Source organism: Sarcophilus harrisii, chromosome 5, assembly GCF_902635505.1.
Source record: "Sarcophilus harrisii chromosome 5, mSarHar1.11, whole genome shotgun sequence".
Taxonomy (NCBI): Eukaryota; Metazoa; Chordata; class Mammalia; order Dasyuromorphia; family Dasyuridae; genus Sarcophilus; species Sarcophilus harrisii.
In genome coordinates this window covers 129285425-129312720 of record NC_045430.1, presented here as the reverse complement: position 1 = coordinate 129312720, position 27296 = coordinate 129285425, and the positions used below count along the sequence as shown (strand labels likewise).

The 27296-nt window shown below is 34.1% G+C and overlaps 1 protein-coding gene across 19 annotated transcripts in view; it reads right to left on the bottom strand.

Moving 5' to 3' along the window:
* Positions 1-27296, bottom strand: part of CELF2 (CUGBP Elav-like family member 2) — a 969093-nt gene that overhangs the window by 313776 nt on the left and 628021 nt on the right. For 12 of the 19 annotated variants that reach the window (XM_031940494.1, XM_031940495.1, XM_031940484.1 and 9 more), the window contains one exon: positions 23273-23323. The exons of the other annotated variants lie outside the window; for them this stretch is intronic. Coding sequence is in view for 10 of the 12 variants with exons in the window: in XM_031940484.1 (XP_031796344.1) it covers positions 23273-23323 (51 nt within the window). In the remaining 2 variants the exon portion in view is untranslated. The remainder of the gene's footprint in view (positions 1-23272; positions 23324-27296) is intronic. 19 annotated transcript variants of the gene reach the window in all.

The following is a 27296-nucleotide window of genomic DNA, read 5'->3' as shown; positions in this document are numbered from 1 at the left end:
ATGATGTTGGATGAACATTAGGAATTAAGTTTGCACTATAGAAAGTGCTTTATTGTTCCCCTTCAATATGATTGCTATTCCAATGGATTTTTTTATTGTATCCCTTTAGTTAGAATCCAAGCTTCACAAGAGTAGGGATTTCACACTTTATATTTGTATCCACAGACCTTGCACGGTTCTTGGCACATGGTAGATATTTAATAAATATTTGATTGATTTTTATGAAATACTTTTAGTTCAGTGGAATTAGAATGTTAAATATCTATAGTACATATTTATCTAATCAAATATTTATCAGACTATTAAAAATATTAGGAGTTGGTGATAGAAAAAAATGATAGCATTTCTTACCCTCAGGGAGCTTATAGTAGAGCCAGGAAAGATAACATGTGAATATATAGTTATGTACAAAGTAGGTTCAAGTTGATTATTATGTTTTGGGGGACTTGGGGAAAGAGGTAGTAGCACTAGTAAATAAATCAGTCAATAAACATTTATTAAACACTTATTAGATGCCAGGCACTGTACCAAGTGCTAGAGATAAAAAAAGATATATAAGATAATCTCTCCACTCGCAAATAGGTGGTGCTTGAGCTACAGTTTACTTCAGTGATTTTTATGTATGTGGAGAGATGTCTTAAAACCATTTATAGAGTACTATATATAAGGAGAAGGAACTAAAAAAAAAATCTGGCAGTGTGTATGTACATGCACACACATGTAATGTGTGTGTGTGTGTATATATATATATATATATATATATATATATACATACACACATAAGATGAGAACCTATTTTGTTGTAGCAAATAACTATTACAAATTTACTGGTGCAATTATTTTACTTATATTGATTATTCTGTGTTTGTGGCATTTCAATTTGTAGCCATAGAGCATTAGGAAAATGTTGGAATTTAAAGATGGACTCTTGAAAAAATGAGCAGCCTGAAATCACTGAATGTGCTGTAGAGTTCAGCAAAGGAGATATAGTCTTATCTCCTCTTTTTCAGTTGCAGGTCATTACAAGGGCAAGTTTTTTTTTTTTAATTGAGGGAAAAGAAACAGGGTGAAGCATATTGCCAATAATGCCTATGAAAAATGGCATAAAAGACATCCTGAAGGATACATATGACCAAAGAGCAGGTAGGCAAGTCTTGTAACAAATGGAGGTAAAAAGGAATAGCCCTGACACTGTATTGACATTTCTCAAATACTAAATGGATCAAGAAGTCAGCTTCGAGGAGTATTTTGTATAGAAATTTGATGAAAAGATATAGACAAGAAATATACACAATGAGATGGCCTTGGGGAAGGGTGAAGGATTCACTCAGTGGAGTGGAGGTGGGGAAGGATATTCATTCAGATGAAATCATGCATTCAAATAGTATTTTTAAACTGTAATTTATTAGTACAACTCCTTTCCAGGTTATAACTTTCTTAATCCCACGTTGCCTGAATACCTTGCCATCCTGGAGAAATTCTAGACCTCAGTTTCTTTCTTTTCCTCATGTCTTCTCAGTTCCTCTACATATGTTGTCTTCCTCCATTAGAAGTTAAGTCCCTTGAAAGGGGAGGGAGGTATTTTGTATTCTTGTATTGTATTTGTATCTTCAGTTTGGCATGATACTTGCAAATAGTAAACAATACTCTATCAATTCATCAATTTAACTATCTTTAAGATGGTATCAGGTGAGGAAAACATTTTTCAGACAAATAGGGGCTCGTGCCAGCCTTCAAACTGTCTAATACTGGTCATCTCTCTCAATATCCAGAGGAGTTCAGTAAAACAGAAAATTAAAAAAAAAATTAAGCCGTATATGCCAGAAAAAAATTGCAGAAAGTGATTGATAGCATCAGAGTGACATGGATAGTAATCTAAAGTAGGATGAGTGATATTGTTTATTGATTAAGATTTGCATATCATATACCTAATGAGTGGGAAGACTTGAAATCAGCTCTTCTGACTCTAATTCAGTCCTCCCCCAATATATCTTTTTTCTTTCAAATGTGAAAATTATTTTGTGATGTATTATGCCATATAGAACATTACATTTAAAATAAAAGAATCTGACTCCTAAACCTATATAGTACTCAGACAATTCAAAACAAATATTCATGGAAAAAGTGACTTCAGTTGTCTAATTGACCCACAGAAAGATTTCTAGAATAATCAGAATTCAGGGCCAAAGAGACACTGTGTTCTGAGATCTTCCTTTGTCCAGCCAGGTCTTAAAAGCTGGAGGAAAAAGATCTTTCAAGCAACTGCACTATTTAACATGGCATTAAAGACAGTCTATTTATTTTAGTGTTCCTCCCTCTGAAAGTGGCCATAAGTTTCTGTCTCCCTTAGTGCCTAATACAATGCCTGGAAGACAGTAGGTGTTAAGATTTGTTTAAATTGAATCAGTTCCACTGGGATGTTCCAACTACCCTCTTTAGAAACCCTACTTTAAAAGCTGCAACAATGGAACCTGTAATACACTGAGCTTTTATAGACCTATATCTGGCTACTGAGGCAGAAAACATTCTTCAGTATAAAAGAAATGATATTTTCTCACATTCTTCAGAGAAGCTAACATCACTAACATGGCACCCTGTTTATAGTAAATACTCAATAAATATTTGCCCAATGTAAGAAAAGTCAAGGCTTTGGCCAGTACTTATTTCCCAACTGCAATAATGGAACCTTAGAGCATTTGATCCCAGCAGAGTCTCAGAATATCAATAGAAAGTAGTTTGAGCTAGATGCATCAAGACAGGGCAGTAAGAAAAGAAGGAAAAGAACCTAAGGCAGGGAACATTATAAACATAAAACAGGGACTTGTTTTTTGAGCAAGTTATAAATTCAGGAATTCACATGGCGTAAGTAAACAATGAATGGAATATATATGCATGTGAAATACTTTCATACTATGAAGGCAAATGAATTACTGCAAAGACAGTAGGTAGAATATCCCAGCAGAACTGACTGAATGTAATCCAATCCATGTAAGGAATTATGCTGAACACTAAAATAAACACAAATAAATATAGCAACTATGTTCCAAAAATTTGGTATTTAGAAGAAAAGATAAGACACAAACACATAGATAACTGAGTACATAAATTTTGTTTAGTTTTGTCATACTCTTTGTGATCCCATGGACCACAGCATACAATGCTCTTCATGGCATTTTCTTGGCAAAAATATTGGATTGTTTTGCCATTTCCTTCTCCAGCTCATTTTATAGATGTAGAAACTGTGGCAATGAGATGGTAAGTGATGTGCTCAGGGTCACACAGATAGTGTCTGATGCCAGCTTTGAACTCGAATCAGCCAAGCAGTGCAATGAATGGAATATGAATCCGGGAGTCAGAAAGATCTGAGTTCAAAGCTGGGCTTATGCACTCACTAGCTTGTAACCCTGGGAGTCACTTAAGTCTATGTGCCTCAGTTCCTCATCTATAAAATGATAGGAAAAGAAATTTTTGCCAAGGAAACCCCAAATAGGGTCATGAAGAGTCAGATACAACTTCAGACTCCTGGCCCAATGCCCTCTGCCACCTGTCTCTAAGTACATAAAAGAGGTACAGATAAAATTCTATAAGAATGCAAAAAAAAAAAAATGAAGGATATGTGCTGGGTGAATTAAAGGCCAGATCTGTTTTTTGTTTTGTTTTGTTTTTTTAAAGACCTTGGTCACAAGAAACTCTGTGGTCCACTTAGTTTCTTGCTTTTAGTGATTATATCTCTTCTATGGACAATATAATCTCTCTTATGACTTCTCCAATTTACAGACAAAGAAATGACATTTTAATATCTTACATTTTTTTTTCTTCCACTCAAGATGTATAAAAAAATCAGTGTGTGTGTGTGTGTAAAACCTATCAAATCTGCTTCTGGGTTTCTTTCTCAAAGCTCCTGTTTCCACATCAATGCAGGAGTCAAGAGTTTAGGACACAAACAATGTTCTAGTTCTCAGCTAGTCACATTTACTGTGGTCCATTAACTCTTACTATTGCAATTCTGTTCCCTGCCCTTAACAGGAGACCATTTCATTAGGAAATCCTAAGAGAAATAAAAGCACTGAAGCAGCCCAGCTGAGTTGTAAAGGGTGAATATATTTGTTTAAGTACGGCCTGAATCTACTCTGATTCCCTATTACCTCCAAGTCCATGTATGACTAGAAAAGTCTTGTAGGCCCACCATGGTAGTAAAAGCAGTGATTGTAGTATCATTTTTGTGCTTCATTCTTGAAGAGGACCATAACATAAGGGAGGTGATGCCATAATATGCAAATGAAGTGTATTTAAGTGAGGGAAGACTATGTAAGATCACTTGCCTCACTTTCCCCTCCAGAATCATCTGGTTCCAGTGGCCAGGTATGAATCAGGACCACTGGAGATGGCCCTGGATGTAATGAGAGACCTTGGTATTTTCAAGCTAAGGGTTTTTAACAAGTCTTAGTATAACTAAGGCTACACCCATTCAGTGATTAAGGTGAGGTAGCAACTGATGCAAAAAATGACCTCTTTCACTAGAAAAAAGTCTAAATAAATAAAAAATCTGGGAGGGTAAGACCCTTTGGCTTTCTGGCTAAAACAGAAAACGATTGCTATTTCCATGAGTTCATCTGGACCCAAAAAATGACCTTTGGCTTTGCCTCTTTCGTTCATTGTAGCATCACACACCCGGGTTTGAAATCTTCTAGTCCAAACTCCTTTGTTCTACATGTGACAAAACTGAGACCCAGATAGGTTAAATAACTTGATAAAGGTCACATGGATATTAAAAAAAAACTTAATAGTATTTTTTCCTAATTATATGTAAATATGGTTTAACATTAATTTTGGTAAGATTTTGAGTTCCAAAACTTTTTCTCCTTCCTTTTCTCTCCCCTCCCCAAGAAAACAAGCAATTTGCTACAGGTTATACATGTACAATAATGTTAAAGAAATTTCTGTATAAAATGGGTCACATAGGTATTAAACTGCAGAGTTTGGCTTTGGCCTTTTTATTTTAAATCCTATACTCTTTCTACAACATTATGTTGCCTCCCCACTTGTTAGAGAATAGGATATGACCAATTTTCCACATTAAAAGCATTTTCTCAAAGTATATTTTTCCTGATTCATAGCATAACTTCATCTCTCACAACTGTGAAGGACTATACCATCCATTTTTGCACAAGGGAAAAGTTTAGACTCAGAATAAAAACAGATCTCATTGGATCTTGATTCAAGATTTAGAATTGGAAGAGACCTTTCACAGTAATAATGTAGGGCAATCTAAATGACCATTCCACAAAAAACAAATAAACACAAAGAGTCTATTCCAAAGGGATGAATTAAAAATTTTAAGACAGAGGGTCTAATAGCATATTAGTGGTGCACATTATAAGTATAATTAGTAGCTAGTAGAAGAATTCAAAACCAAGCTATAGAAATATTTTTAAAGACAAAGGGGGAAAAGATGAAGTTGGTTAAAAGTAGCTGTTGCAAAAGACACAAAAACAAAGTAAATAAAAATGTAGGGAGTTAAAAAAAGAGAAAGAATTGAATAAGCAGAAAAAGGAGAAAGTTAAATGCCTTTCTAAAGACCCTAGGTGAATAGTCTTATCAACAGAACTTAAAATTAAAAGTTCTTGCTCACAATTAGAAACATAGGCTACTGAACACTACTTCCTCACAGCCCAGCTTTTCTTTTTTTCTAGTCATTAAGAAAATGCAGTAACAGCACATCCCAAACAACCTAATTCTATTGGTTGAGGATGCTGATATAAACTTAGTATACAATCCAGTAGTCTTCAAAGCTTTATTTTATTAGGTATTTTTTAAAAGTCTAAATTGTTGTAAAGATCAAAGTTTTTGTGCCTACCAACCCAGGATGCTCACCTGTAGTTCAAGGGCCAGTGACATGGATAATTTTTTGAGGTGTGGTTTCAAGTAGTTTCTCTATAACTGAGACATAGAGAATTTGTATATCAAAAATATTTGGAAGGCTGAAGCTTAATCTTTTGGGGGGAGTGGGTGAGGAAAAAAGTCAAGATTTTTAGAACAGTTTGTCCCAGGTTACATAAGAACATGGAGAATATCAAGAAGTTATTTTTTTCCTGCCAATTTTGCGTGGTAATAGGTTACACCCTGTATCCTACTCAATTCTGCACATATTTTGCAGCTCTTCTGGTTTCTAACACACAAAGACAGCATGTAACGAAGGGTTGGGAAAAGCCTCATTTTGTTTCCTTTATAACTTCAGAGATGTTGCATTTCCTGACATTGACCTAAATGTTATTATTTTTTACACCAGTATACATATACATGTCCATAATATTTTGTAGATGAAAAAAATCCACTTCACACACCTATACTCTGAAACCACAATTATAAGCTATGGAATGAGAAACAGATTGACTGAAACAGAAAAGATGACAGTGCTCTGTTAGATATCAAGTAAAAAAATTTTTAAAAATTGGATTGTCCTTCAAGGAGAAAGAAGTCTGTGTTCTTAAATTCTACCTCAGATGTTTTAATGATGTGTTTTTACAGCTCAGTGGATCTTAACAAGCATAATATTGCCATCAAATGAGAGCAACCTAATTAGTTCCAGATGTTAATATTCCTTACTTTTTTTGGTGGGTGGGGGAGAGGCATAAAACAAAGATTCATGAAGTCTAAACACTTTCTCATCATGAACAGCATTCCAAATTTAGTGCTGCAAGGGAATACAGTGGGTAATCCAATCCAACCTGTTCATTTTACAATGCAGGAAACTGAGTCTCAAAGAGACTAAGAGCAAGGTTACTCAGGTAATAAGTGGAAGAACTGGGATTTGAACATGAGGTTGCTATTGCAAATCTCTTGGACTTTCCATTTTACTATTCTGCCTTCTAGAAAATTATCCAAACGCAAATGATAAGATTATCAAAAGCATGAGAAAACATCAATTACTGCCTACCCAAATTCACAACATGTTCGTGGATTCATTTCTTACTACATTCACATCTACAGGACGGTAAAACAGATGCCTGTGAAACTCAAAATTGCTTGCAGTTTTTTTTTAAAGGAGTGAAACATCTTTGTAGTTAGTGGTGCTTATAATCTCTAACAACCAACTTCTACCCTTTCTTTTGACAGTGTCAGAGAGATTAATAAGTTCCATTATTAAAACAATTCCTTGACATTTTCTTGTGCCTAGAAAAAAGTGGCATTTTAGAGAGTTGCTAAATGGAATGCAACTTTTCTAGGCAATAAAAAAAGAAATAAGTAAAAGTTTCAGTAGAGGGGTGAAAGGTGACTCTTGGATGTTTAAAATTTCATGACTGTAGAATTAACAAATGTTTCCTGTGACAGATAAAGAGAGGAGAAAGTTGATTAAGATTCTGACCTAAGCAGACAAATCCTAGAACAATGTCTTCATTTTTGGGTGTTGTATTTGAGGAAGGACAATGAAAAGTTGGAAGCATGTCTAGATGGTGCAGGATGACAAAAGCCCTTGAGAACACACCATTTGAGGACCATTTATCTGTAGCAGAGAAGACTTAGGGAAGATGTGATAGCTGCTTTTAAAGAACTAAAGAATGAGGAAGAGAAAATACTTTTACTTAGACTAATGAAATAATCTCCTAATTGGTCTTTTTGCCTTTGTTCCCTTTAGTTCTCTAACTCATTCTCCACATAAATTCTAAATCATATTCTTAAAATATGAGTCTGACCCCTGGCTCAAAGATCTTCAGTTCTTATTGCCTTCTCAGCTTGGCACTCAAAACCCTCCACATCAGGTTCCCACCTATATTTCCAAATTTATTTCATATTACTTCCATTAAAGCAGTCAGTCTAGGTTCCAGTCACATTGACTAAAATATTCAAATTTAACAGTTTCTCAAATTTAACAGTCTGTATCCTCGAGCTTCATCTTTTCATATGCCATCTCTTCTGCCTGGAATATAATCCCTCTTTGTTTGTCTCTTAGAATCCCTAGCTTTGTCCAAGTAAGCAAGCGCTTCATCTGAGAACAGCTTCCAGATTTTCCCAGGTGGGAGTACTCTATCCTTCAATTTGCTTGTATTTCATTAATTTACATTTACATGTTGTGTAGTCCTCGATGTAATTTTCTTGAGGAAAAGCATTGTTTCGGTTTCTTTGTATCTTAGAACTTTACCTAATGCCCTGAAGTTGGCAATCAAATGCCACATGAGATAGAGCCTGGACTTAGAATTAAGAAGACCCAGGCTCAAATATGGACTCAAATCCTAACTAGTTTTGTACTCCTCGGTAAGTAGCTTAACCTCTCCCCTGTCTCAGTTTCCTCATCTGTAAGAAAAAGATACTAACAGCATTTGTCTCTCAGAGATCTAAAGATAAATAAAGCTAATCTGTGTAAAATGCTTTACAAATCTTAAAATGCTATAAGAATGCTAGTGATGATGATGATGATGATTTAAGGAGGCGCCACGCAGAAGGAGCCCTGGCATAGTGGATGAATTCAAGAAGAATAGGGTTCAACTTATACTATGAACATCTACTGAATATGTGACCCTGGACAGATCACTTTACTACCTCAAAAGGAGGTTGGCTTGAGAAATTGTCTGCAAGGAAAGGTGCTTATTTATCTACATTGTTAAAGAGAGTTTCTTTACCAGGAATTCCCTATACAAATGGAATCATAGGTCTTGTTCAAAAATATGCTAACTATTGGCATCACAGTGATGGAAATGCAACCTTTTTTTTTCTTTTTAAGGAGGAAGAAACAGACTCAGAGAATTGATATGATTTATATAAGGCCACATGGTAATAAATGAAGCAGCCAGGATCTGAACCTAAGATCGCTAACATCAAGTTAATACTTTCCCCACTATATCACAATGCATCAACAGATGAGAAAAGGGTAGGGACAGTTTCCCACAAATAAGCAAATATATGGAGACTAAGGCAAAAGAATGACAATAAAGAACAGAGTTCAAATGAGCATGATGTAGACTACACAGCAATGAGGCTCAATCAGAAGATGGAAGACAGATTGCCAAAAGCTTTGGGTTTCATGGTCCAAGGGCTCATGCTTTACTCACCAGGCAACTGAAGTTACTGAAAGTTTCTGAGTCAAGGAATGACATAGTCATTTGAATATATTAGAAGCATAACTCAGGCAACAATATGGAATTTGGTGTGGAGAAGGAATGAAAAGGAAGGAGGAAGACCTAATAGGAGACTATTAAAATAGTCTAGATGAGTAAAGCTAAAAGCCTCAATAAGTAGTTATAATAGAAGTGGAAATGAGAGGTTGCAAAGAATGGAGGTAGAAAAAGCAGATTCTGGTACCTGACTAGACATGTAGAGAGACATGCAAAATAGTAGGCAAAAAAAAAAAAAACTGGTTCTGACCTATTTATTCATTTACTCATTCATGCAACAGTTGCTTATTAAAGGTCTACAATGCATAAAATATCATCCTAGATTTTGAGGAATAATAAGATAATTAAGACAAGGTTCCTAGCCTCATGGAACTTATTGTCTAACAGAGATGTAAACAAATAACTACACATCTATCAGGAAGACTAGGAGAATCTTTATGGTCACAAGAGGGGTACAAAATGTTATGCAAAGCCCAGAGGAGAAATAAATCCAGTATATGAATATATACTGGTATATTGGCTTTCAGTAGTAACCTAATTGACTTGCTAACAGGATAATACATTTATCTTATCTTCTCCAACATTTACTACCAGGTCAATACCACAGGTCACATATTAAATGCATACCTCGTTATAGGTATGTAATCACAAACGGACATAAATGAAATATATGTACCTGACACCAAGTCAATATTTAAGGACTTGAACATAATATTTCATTAAAGAAAACCTCATAGAACTAGGAGGAAAAGAAAATTGTTCTGTGCAAATAGAATTTAAAGGACCCCAGTAAGAATACACAGATGGAAGAATGGAGCTCAATGAAAAGTGGATGGCACTAGAGGACTTGGCTTTTAGATCAGCTAAGTTGGGTAAATTGTCTGCTTTGGTCAGTTTCCTCTTTTCTGAAGGTAAGTGTTAGACTGAATTGAAAGGCAAACACAAGGCCCACAATACTTGTGAGTCGGGTAGGGTGCAGGCAAGTCAGATTAAAATGTAATTGAGAAATATTTAACAATACTTTTTGAAAGTCAATACAACATATATTATAAATATTTTAAAACTAATACATAGTCCCCAGGGATCCTTATGTAGAAATTAGGGGCCCCTCTTTTTATTGGAGTTTGACATTCCTGAACTAGATGACTTCTTGTCTATAGTCACAAGGGCTAGTAAGTATCTGAGTCGGGATTTGACCTTGGATCTTCCAGGTTTAGCACTCTCACTATTGCATCACCTAGCTGCCAATATCTATTTGTAAATTTGTTGAAAGATGCAATCTGTAGATTCATTATATATTTTGACCTTGTATTATAAACAAAGACAAAGGGAAGAGGAAAACATGCCATTTCAAATTCAGGTCTCCATTATTCTTTCCTGTTCCTTGTTACAGATTTGCTTCACATATTTACCCTTTCTCTCACCTAATTCCATTTAGTAATGGATAAACATAAATAATTATAACAACACAAACCACATTGGGAGATCAGAGCTACGATTTCATCAGAAATGGGTACTCCTGGTGGGTAGCTTCCTTGACCAAAGTAAATCTGCACCTTTTCTATAAGTTATCACATTAGCAGTCTGGAGAAATGAGAAATTAAAGAATCACATCACCTTACCCAGAATCACATAGCCAGAGTTACAAATTGTTTTTCTCAAAAGAACTCTCTCTGAATTAGGGAATATAAATATGATTTTCTTCATTTTACAGATAAGGAAACTGAGGTTCAGGGATATTGAAATAGTCTCATGGTCATACAGCTCATTAAGTGTAACAGACTAGAGATTTTTTCTTGACTCCAAATCTGGCATTTTTCCTAATTTGCCATGTCAAAAATCAGTAACCAGTTCAAGTTCACTGATTCAAAGATGTGTTTTATATTTTATGAGCTGTACAATAACACATTAATTTCCTTTTTCCATAGTCCCTAAGATGTTTCAAAATTTTGAAAATTTTCATTTTTAAATTTCTTTTTTCCTCTTTACCAGAAAACATGGTTTTAAAATAAAAACAAAACACTAATAACACAAATTAGAGAAAAAATGAAAATATTACAGAAACATTCATAAGCATATGCCAAAAGTAGCAAATTATATATATGAGATTATTGTACTGGGGTGTTAGTCTCAGCTCTATGACCTTAGACAAATAATTCAAACTGTGCAATCCTCAAATTTCTCATTTGTAAAACAGATATCACAGAAACTGAGGAATCCAGAAGGAACTTTGGAGACAATACAGGTCACTTATACCTGAACAAAAAAATCTCCAGAAGGCAAAATGACCTTTTCTTGCAGGCCTCTGTTAATTTTTGTTATTGGACAAAACTTCCTCATTTCAAGATGGTTTTGGTCACTTTCCATTGCCCCTAATTCTGTTCTCTGAGGATAAACAAAACAAAGCTGATCCCTATTTCACATAGCACTCCTTCAAAACCTTCACTCTTTATTTAATTGGGCTGAGAATGAAACTATCCAAAAAAAAAAAAAAAAGTCATTTTAACTACAAAGGATCAAACAAATGGAAATAATATTCATTTTCCTGGTTCTACCACTAACTAGCTGTGTGACCTTGAAAGAGTCCTTTTACTCCTTTGGGTATTCTTTTCTCATGTGTATAAAATGAACAGATTGAGTTAGTCTACCTCTCAAGTACGATTCAGCTCTAAAATCCTGTGGCTCCGATGCTCAGTCTGCAAATGCATCAACTGTCAGATGCTACTAAGGTATTGGGAAGATTTGTTCAACTGCTTCTTCTCTCCTATCCCCCTTTTATATTCTTTGCTATAAGGGATGACTCTCTGGAGAGTAAAGTGGGAAGAGATACATTTGGATATGAAGGCAATGTCAAAATGAAAGCAATAAATGTTTGGGTTTTTTTTTTAAACGCTGTCAGAATTATAGTGATTTTTGTACCATAAAGGGAACTTGGGATAAGCAGTGCATCCTTAGTTGGAGAGTGGGTGGAGGTAAAGATGGAGGGGGACAGAAGAGAAATGGGGAAATCATCTCAGCCTGAAAGTGTTCCATTTTAACCTGGTAGCCTTGCTAATTATGCAAAATGAGCTTTGTGATTTTCACACAGTGTAGTGTAGAAACAATACTACTGAAAGTAGTCCTCCAAATTCAGCAACCTGGGGCTAAGCCCTAGTCCTCAGTCCTAGTTTTAACTCTGGTATGCTTATATGCTTCATTTCCTAAGGGGGAGTGGTAGAAGTGCCCACTGGATTCTTAGAATATTTTTTAGATAAATTTTTGCAAATTAGATATTTTTTGCAAAGCTTTACCTATTTTTTAAAAAGTGAACTGTCCTATTTAAGATCAAGATCCTAGATTTTAGCCGATATACCATATTTGCCAGTAAGGAGATCGACCCAAGGAACAAAGAACTGCTGGATCACTGGGATGTCTTGGGCAATAAAGATGTTTACACCATGTAAGCATTAGACAAACCTAAATTTAAGACTGGCAGAAAATGAACAGGAAAATATTATTAGCATAGGGTATAGAAGAGGGTATGTATTTGACTGTATACTGATTAACATTTCTGATGGCAAAGTTCTATTTGAGAAACACCTTCATTTTTCCTTCAAAACTCACTGCAGCTATCGTAATAGGATGCTAGTGATGCAAATGAAAAGAATGTCATTGTAGCTACTCTTTATTGCTTGAAATATCAGCAAGCACTAATAATCTGAGAAATTTATTTGGAATAGGCAATAATGAATATGACTGCATAATTTCATAATATTCCTCGAATAATCCTCCCCAAACTCAATTATTTGATATCCCTCAGCACTAAATCTAGCTTTAAGTGAGTTGGATTTTGTTTGAACAATTTAGAATTCAGGAAACCTAAGATCTCCTCTCTAGTCTTCTTCCCTCTCCATCAACCCTTCAGTAACAAAAAAAAATCCAAGATTTTTGGTTCCACAAGATTTAAAATGAAGAAAAACGCTTTTTAAGAAGCTCTTGAGTAAAGTATGAGAACTAATCATTCACTTCTTGCTCTTGAGGGTTTTTCTTTCCACTAAATATATTATTTTTAAGAGAGTCAAGAAAGAAAAAAGTGAATAAAGAAAACCTGTCATCCCCTAGAGCAGATGAAAATGATATGACATTTGGGATCAGGACAGGCATGAAAATTAGCACTGGGCCCACGTGCCTGAGATATAAAAGAAACCAGGGCAGCCTTAATGAGAATCAGGCAGTGAGCTTAATGAGAACCTTAATATATTCTGCCTTTCTTTATATTTCATTACATCTTCTGTTTCATAAGAATAAACCACTCCAACAATAATTCTTTGAATGCCCACTATATGACCACTAGGACAGCTAAGTACTACATAAGATGAAAAGTGATGTGGGATCAAGAAGTCATAGATCGTAGAACTAAATAAAACTTCAGAGGTCATTTCATTCAATCTGGATTTTACACGTGAAAAGTTGGATGGCTTAAGTCTTTAGACTAAAAGTCTATAGACCGTAAGTACTGTAGTCAATTTGTCTTTCCTGAATGCCTGTGGACTTCTCTTGAAATCCAATGCACTTTTTTCTTTTTACTCAACAACACTGTTTTTTCAGCATCAGTATGCTAGAATATTAAAGAATGGACATATGCCAGAAAAAAAGTTAGAAGCTGGATCATTAGAAGATAGCAATCCAGGACCAATGATATGGAAAGAGAGCAGAAGCATATGAATGACATTTAAATTATTGTGGACATAAGCCATATAGTCCCAACTTTATATGAATATGTCTCTATGCTGAAGTTGTCTTTTCTATACCTACATGGAAATCACAACCTAATTTATAATTTCCACCTAAATCTGATGCTCTGTTTGATTTCCTCATTTATTCAATGAATACCATCATTTTCTGGTTATTTATTCTTGAAACTTCTGACTCTTCCATCTTCTCCAACTCTGATCTCTAAACACTGCCACATCTTGTCTATATCCAAAACATCTTTGCATCTATCCACCACCCCTATAAAAACTCTTATTACCCACATCTAGTTAACTGTGATGGCCCCCAACTGGTCTCTTCATCTCTAGTTTTCCTGTCTATCTTTAAATGATTGATTGCTCTAAGATCAAAGATTTATAGCTGGAAGGAAGATTAGAAATCATCTCTTCCAAATTAAGAAAAACTGAGGTCCATGGAGACATATAAGATCTCAGAACTTGAATCCAAGTCCTCTTAGGCCAAATCCAGTACTCGTCATATCCAACCATGTTACTACTCATACTACTGATAAATTTTTCTTCCTTTTATGCATTCTTCTTCTCAAAACCCTTCAAATATTCCCTATTGCTTAATGAATATATTCAGGGACATTCTGGTAAATATTTAACATCTAGTTCTCTTGAAAACACACAAATTTAATCTGAATTATTTTTCTTTTTACAGTTTTTACACTTTTTACAGTCAAGACTATTAACCAAATAAATCAAATCATGATCTGTAGCTTGCTCGGTTCCAAGATACAAATGCTTACACTCAAAAATTTAAAACTCACAGAGTCAGAATGAGCTGGTTCCAGCCCACCACTAAATAAAGTTAATCTTCCTTAGCCTAGAATTTAAAGCTCTCCAAAAATCTTGTTTCAGCCTGCCTTTACAACCCCAGTTTACAATGCTTTTGCCATTTTGCCATTGCTTGAAACTCCATACAATCTAGAAGACTTGCTCTCATATCTTCTTGCCTTTGTGGCCATGAAGCACCCTATTTCTGGATTATCCTTTCCACCATTTCTGTATGATAATCTCTTACTTATCTTTCCTAATTTGGTCAAACCTTCTCTATGAAAACTGTCTTCACTCTTCTAGGTAGAAATATTATTTGATTCCAAGTCTCGTGAAGTGTTTTGACAATACCTCTCTTATGCATGTCTGTTCTATAGTAATTTGTAATGTGTCATATCCTTATAACTAGATGGAAAAATCCGTTGAAACTAAAAGGATTTTTTTTTGAGTAGACAAGGAACAAAAATGCTTATTGAATCAAAAAAATTTTAGGACATATGAGTAGGAACTACAAATATCTGAGATGAGGGAGAACAAATAAAACAGCACCATGGATTGTAAAATTCTTGGAAATCAGCAATCAGTAGTTGAAGTACCTTGGTGGATTAGAGATAGGGCTGAAGTGAAGAAGAAAATTGCTTCAGATACTTAAAAGCTGGGTTATCCACTTAATCTCTCTTAGGTTCAGTTTCCTCATCTGTAAAATGAACATCTAATAAGAGCACCTACCACACAAGGTTATTGTGAAGATCAAATGATTGTGTGTATGCATAATGTGTTTTGAAAACTTTGAAGCATTATATAAATATCAGCTATTTTTAAATAGTTGTTTTAGCAAGAATTTCTATCACTTATGTTTATCCCCCAAGGCACTATGAAGTAGGCTTATTGAGCTAGAGTGTGAAAACTTGTTACAGATCCATGTTGTTCATTTTACAGATAAAGAAAGTGAGTGATTAGAAGAAGAAACTTAATGACAGAGACAATAAACTGTAAGTAAAATTTGAATTCAGGTCTTCTATTCGAAAATCTAATATTCTTTCTTGTTTTGGTTCTTGCTTTGGTTTTCTTCTGTTTTCTCTTCATCCTTCCACATCCCAGACTCAGTTTCTCTGTCTCACTCAAGTTAAAGTACAATCGGTACTCACAGGAATGATTCTATTGCTTCTCTGCCTGACTTGCTAACCAGCTATTTCCAACCTGTGCCAGACTGCCTGCTTCTTAGGCAGTGTGGTATCTCTTTCCCCACAATTTTCTGATTCACAGGTTTTCACCATATTGGTGCCATATTTAATGCAGATACACAATCACTTTTAACATTACTAGAATTCAGAACTCCTGAGTTCAAGTGTTGAAGTGTTCAGCTCCACCCTCTCTTTCAAACCACTGTTACAGAACTGTGACATCTCTACCAACATCCAATATTCTTTCCACTGCACCAATTAAAATGAATTCAGGTTGTGTAAAGGAATATATCTGTACATCTTTCTATCTATATGTAAATGTATGTATGTATGCATATGTCTGTGTGTGATTGTTTTCAGTGTTTAAAAGGTGGTACTTTAGAGTTTAAACTCAAATTATGAAGGAATGAATATACTGATCAGGCTTGTTGCAAAAAGAGTTTTCTGGCCAGCTTTGATTGCTACAGGAATAGTACTTCTCATTCTTTAAGAAATTATAAATTTATCTGGTGCCCTAAAGGGGTCTTTATTAGTATGACAGTGTAGCTTAGGAGTAGTTTTAGTTCCAGACTGAGACACCCAATGTGGCTAAGATTTAATGGTTCTCTCCTTCAAGGGACTATGAACAAGGCAAAACATCCTCTAACACACCAAGAAAATGCCCTCAGGGCTCCATATAAAATTATCATAAAGCACTAAAATGTGAAAAACTGAGGGAGGAAATGCTGGAAAAGGTAGGAGAGCAATAAAGATGACATTTTATTGCTATATTTAAAGCTCTTTCCACAATTTACCTGATAGTCATCCTAGAAAGCAAGTGTATTTTCCCCAGCAAATATGATATTAATTCTAGTCATTCTTGGTGATTGCTTATATTAGAATGAGTGAATGAGGAGATACCTGGGAAAAATCTGGAGAAGCTCCAGTTTTAGACCCTATCAAAAATCCACTGCCCATAGTTAAAAGAGTATTTTAAAATAAACAAATGCAATCTTAAACACACATGGAAATCTTAGGAGGTTGGTGAAATTTAGAGTCAAAATTTAGAAACTGACTTGAACACTGGGGTGCTCTTCATAGGATCCCCAAGGGTCTTTTTTTGCATGCATGCATGCATGCATGCATGCATCACATCAAATTCTTCACACACTATATATACACATAAGTGAGATATCTATTAATAGAACTGTGGCAAGAGATCATTACATTAAAATTTATGATATCCTGGTGTATTATAATAATAGGCTATTATCATGCACTTGGTTAATAGGGTCCATACTGTTATAATGTGTGAAAACCAGATTGAGCAATAAAAATGATAATATAATCATAATCTTTGGTACTCCAAAAAAAAAAAAAAAACTTTATAAGATGTGTCTCAAAGCACGTAACTAGTTCAATGAAGAAACCATGGCTCACAGAGACAATGGGGCTTACCTAAAATTTTTTTGCATACATTTGTAAAGGTCTTTGGCTAAAATGTATGTATGAATGCATTATATATGTGTATATGTATGATATATGTGAATATGAATTATGTATACATATTATATATTTTTAAAGTTCAATCTATACAGGACAATTCTAAGATTGAACACAAGGAGAAGAATGCAATGACAATAATAAATGAGAATTTCTGGGGAAAAATGACTGGGTCACAAGTTGTGCTTTCCATTGCACAGTATCATGGAACAAGTATCAGTAGGCACTTAGGAGACTGGGAACTCTTTTATACTAGCTGGCAATGTATGGTTTTGGACAATTCGTTGAATTTCTCCAAGCCTCAGTTTCCTTGTATGAAAAATAAGGCAGTTGCAGTAAGTAACCTCTAAATGCTCATTATGCTAGAAATTCTTTCTATGTTTCTATGATGATTGAAGGAATTGAATGGGAAGAAGCATAATGTGTATATAACAAGCAAAATAGTTATATATAACAGTACACTAAACAGAAAAAGGAATTAGCAGACATGCTTGAGGATGAAGGAGAGCACGGAGAAAGGGTTATAGAAATTTTGGGTACAATGCACAGCAGTACTCTATAAGGTAAATCACACCTAGTTACTTCATAAAGGAAGGGAGAGAGTAGAGAATAAATGATAACATTTTTGTGGGGATTTATGTTTAAAAATCTCATTTGGAAAACTCTTTGCACTTGTGTGTGGGTGTGGGTGTGGGTGTAAACCCGGCTGCAAGATAAAGCTGAGTAACATACATTTTCTGATAGAGAGGGAAACTAAATGAATTTATTTATTGTTTGAAGAAACATCAATGGTACTTTTCAAAGTCAAAAGAAGAACTGTTAAATCATTTGTATGCGAGAACAGCCCAAATCTCCTGGAACCCAGTCCTCTGCTCCACCTTCTCTGTGACCCACACTTCAAAGAGTTCTAACCTTAAAGTGCCCAGTTTAAAAAAAATCACATAACTTAAAAGCCATTTCGCCCAGCTCAATTTGGCTGTGGAATGAATACAGTGCATATTCTGAAATAGGAGCAGAAATATTTGAAAAGGGGTGGGAGAGGAGAACAAAGGTTGCTTTTCTATTCAAAGAGATAAAATTACATTTATTTCTTAGGATTTATACATAGTGCATGTAGAGACAAACCCATTAGACATTTTTTTTTCTATTGGCCAATATAGTAACAGAACGCTTTTTATTTTTACTCCTTTCCTAAAATCCTATTTTAGAATGGACAAAACATGCATCCTGGATCTGGACATTTTGTTTTATTATTATTATTATTTTTACCAATGCCTTACTATGCATTCAAGAGAGGCATTTATTTTTTGTCTGAGCTTCCTCATGGGTATGTCAGTAAGTACAGGAAGTGACCAAGACCAGGTATAAGCTCCATACGATAACATCTACATCATTGAGATAATAACCATCCCAAATTTGGGAGAAAAAAGAATTGGGGTTAGCTCAATATATCAATTAAAATATTTTGTTTTCAATTCATAGGGCAAAGAAGTTCTATAACAGGTAAAATAATAATAAAAAAAAATGATTGCACATGAAACTGCAAGTCTACCATGTACAACTTGCTCTTCTTTCCAAATACACAAAGGTGTCATGTAATGTTCTTTTCTTCTCCCTTTTATTTCCTTTCCTCCTCTAATCCCATCCCTTCATATATCAATTTATGCACAAAATTTAAAAATAATTCATTTTCTGCCCTACAGGGGTGTAGCAGAAGTCCTATTTTGTCCACTTGGAAGAAGAATTAACAATGTCCCTTCGTATAAACTAAACTATACAGAAGGAGCCAGATAAAGCAGATTATTATATTCCATAAAAAAGATGGTATAGAAATTATCCTAACTAAAGGGATATCATAATAACTAATAAAAAATTAATGCAATGCACATTGTCAGGAAGAATGCCTATCTACCTAATTGTTATTTTTATTTCCATAATAGGTACATGATTTTTAGTGCTATTGTTTCAATATTGGGGGGGGGGAGGGAGTCTTCCCACTACCCACTACTTTCCACTGCCTAGTACTGGTTGAGGCTGACTGCTCATATTCAGAATATTAGAAATTAACCCACAATTTGCACTTGAATCAGCACTTTTTTTTCAAAGCTCTTTTCTTCATTCTGCGTTTTTCTAGACCTGACCCACTTTTTTGACAGTCTGAACTTCACCTCTGATGAAGAAAATCCCCTAATTCTTATTAATATCAGCAATGGTTAGTAATGGTGGCAGTGGGCCAATAGAAATAACCACTAGAATAACTTACCATGAAGGGAGGAAAGTAAAAAGATGATTTAACAAAGCTCTAGGAGAAAAACAACTTGAAAAGAGGTGGTACAGGAGGACTTAACGTGCCTAAAGTAGAAAAACACCTTGGGGAAGTTATAACAGAAATGAAAATTGCCTAGTTCTCTATAGTCTATTACTCAAATCTATGTAATAGTAACAACTGAAATCATATAAGGCAAAAAAAAAAAGATAATGCTGAATTATAAATAGCAAACAAAGCAATGCAAAAAAAAAATTGCAACATATCCTATTACTGTCATGGTAGAAGTGGAGAATAAATTGAGTTTCCTGATGACTGGGATTTCTGTTGCACTCTAATTAAAATTCCATACAAATTATGCATTTAGAGTTTCCATAAACTGTTGTTACTTTTATTACATGACACAATTTGCCTGGCATGGAAATGTTAGAGCATTAGAGTTGTATCATTACAGAGGATTAAGATCTTATCAAGCTCTAAACATGAAGCATTATGATGATACAATAGAGAACCTGTAATATGCTCTTGTTCGCCAATATGCTCTGTCTGTAAATTTTATTAATGCTTTCTTTATGGATTCATTTCTTGTTGGAGGCAAACATAAATTAGTCAAGATTTCAATAGAAAGTTGTTGCTTATATCCCCTCCCCCCTTCTTCTTCCTCACTCAAAGTGTGATAGTAAATGAAGGACTGGCATGGGAGTGATTTAACCTCATTATTCCCCAGTTTCTGAAAGTATGAAAAATATGGAATACATAGTCGGTTCAACTGGTAGCTATTAACTAACTATTGCATGCCATGCACTGTGCTAAGACAAGGAATACAAAGAAAGGCCAAAAAAAAAAGTCCTTATCTCAAGAAGTTTATAACTTTTTCTAATCAAAGATATGGAAAATAGGAGAATTAATTTGAACTATTCCTCTAACAGATTCTATGCTCCTTGAAATTGCTTCAAATGCATTTAACTCTCATCTATCCACTTACAGATTATTCACTTTGTTCTTCAATTTTTCATCTCCAATTAGCTTCTTCTGGATACTTAGAATATTTCTGGGCCACCTCTCTATTTTAAGTTCAAAATACTTAGGCTAATAACATGAACTTAAGCAAAACACAATTTGGAGGATAATGCTGTTGCATTACTCAAATTAAAAATTCCACTCCAAAGTAAAAAAGAAATGAATTTTAACTATCTGTTGTTTTGAATTATCCAGGCCACCTCTTTCTCTTCTATTATCAAAAACTATAACTTAATAAAGGTACTTTTTTTTTTAAAAAGCCATAGCTTTGATGCTTTCAAGAAAACAAAAAGACAAAACTATTTTAAAAAATCAAGTCCTGTAACTAAGAATCACAGCTCTAGAAGAAACCATAACAGATCCTTTAATCTAACCACCTTACTTTGAAGATGAAGGAAACAAGGTAAGTGATTTATCCAAGGCCACAATGCAAATTTTACTTGCAGAGTTAGGAATAAGGGATAGACTCCCCTCTAGACTTTTAGCCTATTACAGCATTCCATCTCCCATATTTAAGTTTTATGTCATATCTTCACAAAATCTCAAGAGTTGGAATGAACCTGAGAAAGCATTTAGTCCAACCCAAACATGGATATGAATCTAATATATCTACAGCCCAGCTTCTTAAACTGTGGATTTAATTTAACTGTGAATTTTTAAAAATGACTTTAGATGGGGCTTCATACTGTGTGTGGAATTCTCAAAATTATGATTAATTGTCAATCAGTAAATGTTTGATTTGGATACCTACTTTATATAATTGTATATATGGGGTTGTGCAAAAATTTCTGTGACAAAAAGAGATTGACTGCAGAAAAAATTTAAGAAACCCTGACGTATACCATTCTGATCCTAAAGCTTAAATACCTACCTTATTACTGTAATAATGACAACAATAGCTAGCATTTATTTGTAGAGCAATTCAAGGTTTTCAAAACACTTTACATTTATTATCTCATTTGATACAATAAACTTGTGAAGGAGGTGCTATTACTCTCCCCATTTTATAAATGGGGAAACTGAGACTGAGAAGTTAAATGACTTGTCTAAGGTCACAAAGCTATTAAAAATCTGAGGCAGGATTTGAATTCAAGTACAATTCTTTTCAGTTGCTATATTAAAAATAATTATAATATTTCAAATTTAGAACAAGCATGGATGTATTTAAAATAGTTTTCAATTACTACTCCTAAATGAGAAGTGTATTTTTTTTTAAAGTGGATTCTAACCAAAAAGAAAGGGCAGGATATAGCTAGGTGACATAGGCAATAGAATCCTGGCCCTGGAGTCAGGAAGATCAAGTTCAAATGTAACCTCAGACAATTACTAGCTGTATAATCCTTGGGCAAGTCATCTAACTCTGATTGTCTCAGTTTCTTCATTTGTAAAATGGGCTAGAGAAGGAAATGGCAAACTACTCCAGTATATTTGCCAAGAAAACTCCAAGTGGGGTCATAAAGATGAGAACATGACTAAAAAACGACTAAACAACCACCAACAAAAAAGTCTTTACTATATCTACAACCTACACATTTAGAATTGTAAGTTGAAATAAAATTCACATATATAGTTAGCTAGTCTGAGAATAGAAGTCCCATCCACTTAAAAAAGAAAAACCACTACATGTAGTGACAGTGATAAAATCCATTTAAAATTGGAGTACTAGTTTTAGAAATCAATTAATTCTAGTTTCATGATCCCTCTGATTGATGTTATGAAAGTTGTCTAACTTTGTCCTCTAACTGCACTGAAGTTTCTAAACTCACATCAGGTGGCAGAGAATCCCTTTCAGGAGGTACCACAATGAGTTATGATGGGAAAAGTGAAACTAGAACCATGTCTTTCACCTCATCAGGGGAAAGGCTTTCTTCTCCTTGATGTCTCCCCAAACCACTCTTGCTTGACTTTAAAAAGTCTTCCACTTTCATAAATAAGCCATATCAAAACTTAATTTGAATTCCAAAAGAAGAGACTGAACTCAATAAAAATATGCTTTGAAAAGTGACTATCTTTTCAAAACCATAGCATATATGCTATAGGAAAATACTAAGGGTGTCATATACATACAATACCATAATAAAAAGTTACATCATCCCTATTGTGTCATACTGACACTGAATTACTCTCCTAGTCATAAGAGATACTTTTCTAGATTCAGTATTTTTAAAATATGTATATATTTTTATGGAATAAGAAACAACCCATGCAAACCCTCTCTCAATTGAATGCTCTGTTGGATATTCTTTTATTATAATTTTGTAGCAGTATAATCAATTTTTGAAAGAATTTATCATAACAATTTAATTAAAGGTAGCAAAATTTTCTACTCTGCATAAGATATGGGATTGGATGCAAATGATCTAAAGACAAAAAACACAACAGTTCCTGTCTACCTTCATAGAGCTTACATTCTACTGGCAAGAAAATCAATATAAAATAATAGAAGGTAAAAAGTAAAAATGAGAGAGAAACAGAAACAAAGAGATGCAGAGAGACAGAGACAAAGAGAAATCAGACAAATGTCTAAGGAAAATTTGAGGTGAGATAGAGAGAATGGTAACAGCTAGGAGGATATAAGGGAAAGCTATACATGAATAGTAAAAAAAAAAATGACACTTCCCTCAAAACTTCAAGGAAAATAAGGAATTTTTAAGACAGAAATGAGGTAGGAGTGCATACCTGGAATGGGGGGTTCCTTGTGCAAATGAACAGAAGAAGGAGCTATTTCGGCTGAAACAAAATGAATGAAAGATGCAATGAGAAATGAGCTGGAAGTAAAATTGTAATGAAACTATGGGGGCTTTAAATGTTAAAGTTTATATGTTTTAGAGGAGATAAAAACAATAGGGAGTGTCTGAAGGTTTTTGAGCAGGGGAAATATGCCAGACTTTTGTCTTAGTTAAAATTGTGATGGCAGCTGTATGAAGTATGGTTTGGAAGGGTAAGGGAAAGACTAGGAATAGGGAGAACAACTGGAGCATTATAGCTTCTATGAATTGACAGTGTTCCTGTATCAATAACTTAAGTATCAAAACAGAAAGTTTTGTAGTATGAATGAACTACCATTCAACTCTACAGGCTACATAAAGCTACTACACAGACAATTCTTCATTTTAGCTATCCTATTAACCAAACCTTTGACTCCAAATTTTTTCTTTAAGAGCATTAAAAGAGACAAATACTAAAGCCATATGATAGTAATATACTTATGTAACAAGGAGCCATCATTATCATCATCATCACACAAAAAAAGAACTAGCAGCACATTAAGGTGGAAATTATCAATAAGTAAATGAGAATTCCGAGTTAGACCACAAGAATTTTATCTTTTGACTTGATAGATTTATCCACATACAATGAAATATTTGTGTGAAGAAAACCCCACATGCTGAATTAGTTTTTTTTTTTTTTTTTTTTTTTTTTTTTTTGCGGGGTGGGGATGGGGGGTAGGGGGGATGGGAGGAGGGAGAACAACTCCTCATTAAAGAAAACAATCTTACAGATCAAAGAAATGTAGCTACCTGTGTTAAATAGATACAAGCCTTCAGAATGCATTATACACAACAAGCCCATTTATTCAATATTCTATCTTGAAGGAAACTTCCATTATCTTAGAGACCTCTTTACTCAAGAAGATATTCTTATGGGATTGAAATAATATACTCACTGGAATAAATTTGACTTTTCAAACTCCTAGGAAACTAAGATTATGACATTTTTTTTCAAAATCATCTGACATCCTGTTCCTTATTACTCAAACTCTAAAAGAAGAAAGTTGTTAGGTGGTCCCACCAGATCAGCTATATTAGTTGTAATCCATCTGGGGCAACTGCCCATTAGGCTATCTTCTAGCCTTGCCCCTTGATTTATTGATCTCTAATTAAAAGGATCAAGATGGGAGGAGTTACTCTCTGGAAGGATCATGAGATTTCTGGGTTAAGGAATTCCCTAATACTTGGTTATTTTTGAGGGAAATTCTTGACATTAGATAAACTGATGTTTCAAGTTAATAGAATATAATCCAAATATTTGCCAGTTTAGGTTCCTGTGGCATCCTTGCTTATTATCCCAATTAATATACCCTGGTAAAACTTTATGTATTAAATGTAATATATCCATGTTCTTTCATCTATCCATATCACATTTTTCTTCAACAATTATCTATTTAAATAGGTAAAGTAATGCTATGCTATAAATTTTTCTCATTTTATTATGTCTTCTAGCTTTATACTAATTTTAATCAATACTGTCAAGATTAATAACTTTGAAAGCCTTAAAAACTTCAATAAATTCAATGAACAACCATGATTACAAAGGACCACTAATAATGAAGCATGTTCCTTATCTCTTAATAGACTTATGGAGCAGAATAAGACATGTATATATATATATATATATATATATATATATATATATATATATATCAGACATGGACAATGCAGGAAATTGTTTTCCTTCACTATATGCATATTCTAATGTGTCCCCTCCAGATACACTCCAAGTGGGTGGTAGCGGAGACAAGGTAAGAGAGAAAGAAAGAATAGATTTTAATTTAAAAACTTACAAGTTTATAAATCCTCTCCCTTTGTGTCTCTCTGTCTGTTTCTTCCTATTTTTGCTTTGTATTTCTTGTCATCCTCAAACCAAGTCCCACCTTTCCATTAAAGTTACCAAAGATAAAAGTATATGATAATTTAATAGAGGGTGTCTTATTGAGTTCTTCAAAGAATTTCTTTATCTTTTCATTGAATATAATAGATGTTCATGACGAACTTGTGGTTATTATCATGGTAGACTTTTTACAAATACTTCTCATGAACACTACAATGTCTATTCACTGGTCACTGAACTAATACCTCACATTTAGAGTACCAATAACTAAGTATATAAGCTTTCTAAAAACTCAATAATCCTTGGCACTCCTACTCCCCTCCCCCTTCACTTTTGAGGCCACTGAAGAAGTAGAAGAATTCTGTATAGGTCAAGAATCATTTTCATTTCTTTATGTGCTATATTGGTGAACATGGCCAAAGAAGAGAGTCTTTAGAAAACTGACATATTCTATTGCTGGGACAATCCTTGAAGCTTTTCCAACAACCTGAAACATAGATAATTCCAGACAGGTTGATTTTGAAGAGATATCCAACTAGAAATGTTGTATATGCATTTATGTTGTTTTGAAACAAGTGACTTGCTTAAAATCACACAGCTAATTAGTGTCTAAAATAGGTTTGAAACTCAGGTTCTAAGTTCAACATTCCATCCATCAATTTTTCTAGGTAGAAGGAAGGTAAGGAAAGCCTGGTGCATTAGGAAACGAAGGAGGAGAAAATATCAATGTCATGAACCACTGTTAAATGCTGCAGAGAGGTCAAGGAAGATTAGGACTTAGAAAAAGTCATTAGATCTGTCAAGCAGGTGGTCACTAGTGACCTTTAAGTGAACAGTTTCAGTAGAAAAAGAAAAACAGGAGAGAAATTGTAAGGGGCTTAGAGGTAAAAAGGCAACAATTGATGGTGAAACAGAGATGGGATGATTGTTTAATAAGATGAGAGGCATTAAGGAACATGAAAAAGAGAAGTTTTAGAACAATTTGATTGGAAAAACATTTATTAGCCACCTACTATATACTCTGCACTATACTAAATGCTGGGAATAAAAAAAAAAATCACACCTGCCCTCAAGAAGCTTATTAGTCACTGTGGAGAAGATAGCAAATCAGTAAGTGAAGAATAGTAGTAGTGCCAAGTAATAGTAAAGATCTAGCTGATTTTATGCAATAAGAATTTATAATGAGTGAGATCAATGTGATGACATGACCAAAATTTTCCAAGGTTATTCAGCAGCTAGTCATTAATAGCTGCTATTTCAAGATACTATCAAAGGCTGCAGGAGAGACACCCTCTAGTGGCAACATGGTGCCAGCTTCAAGCATACTCAAAGTGGCCTTAAGCTTCACATCAATTTATGGATGGAACTCATTATAAAACCAAAGAACCTAAAAAGGAACACACAATCATTTATTTTTAGTTAATATGAAAAAACTAAATAGTCATTTTCTTTTTTACAGGAAAAAAACATGTTTTAAGAAAGAAAAATTAACATCTAAATCAAACATTTAGTTTGATGGAGTCACTTGCCATATAACAGAGGAATTTTCAATTAGTAACTGCACTTTTACTGTGTAAAGTACTTAACAATTAATAAAAGCCACCCAGTATTTGAAGCCTGGAAGGGAAGTAATTAAATTTAGTAGAAGCTATAGTCACTAAACAAAGATGCATCATATAAATTCAAATTTCAAATTGTAATAGATTTGAAAGATTTGAAAAGATTTGAAAGATAATTTGAAAGATAAATGAAAATGAGAAAGTTTGCAAGACTGAAGTGACAATCTTAAAATTTTCTTTTTTACTATGAAATTATTTTTTAAATAATTTCACAAAATTAGTTTAATTGAAGCAGTTTTATTAAAATCCAGGCTGAGTTTTTCTTAATGAATACAACACTGTTTTCAAAGAATTTTATGGCTAAGATTGGACAGTTTCCTGTTATTTGAATTAACTGTACATTTCCCTATCAATGTTGATGTACTTGATATATACAATGTAAACATCACTTCATAAGGATGGAGATGGCAAAAATCACTAGGCTTTTGTTTTATGAGATAAAATTGCCAAACTGGATTTGTATAGCTCTAGAG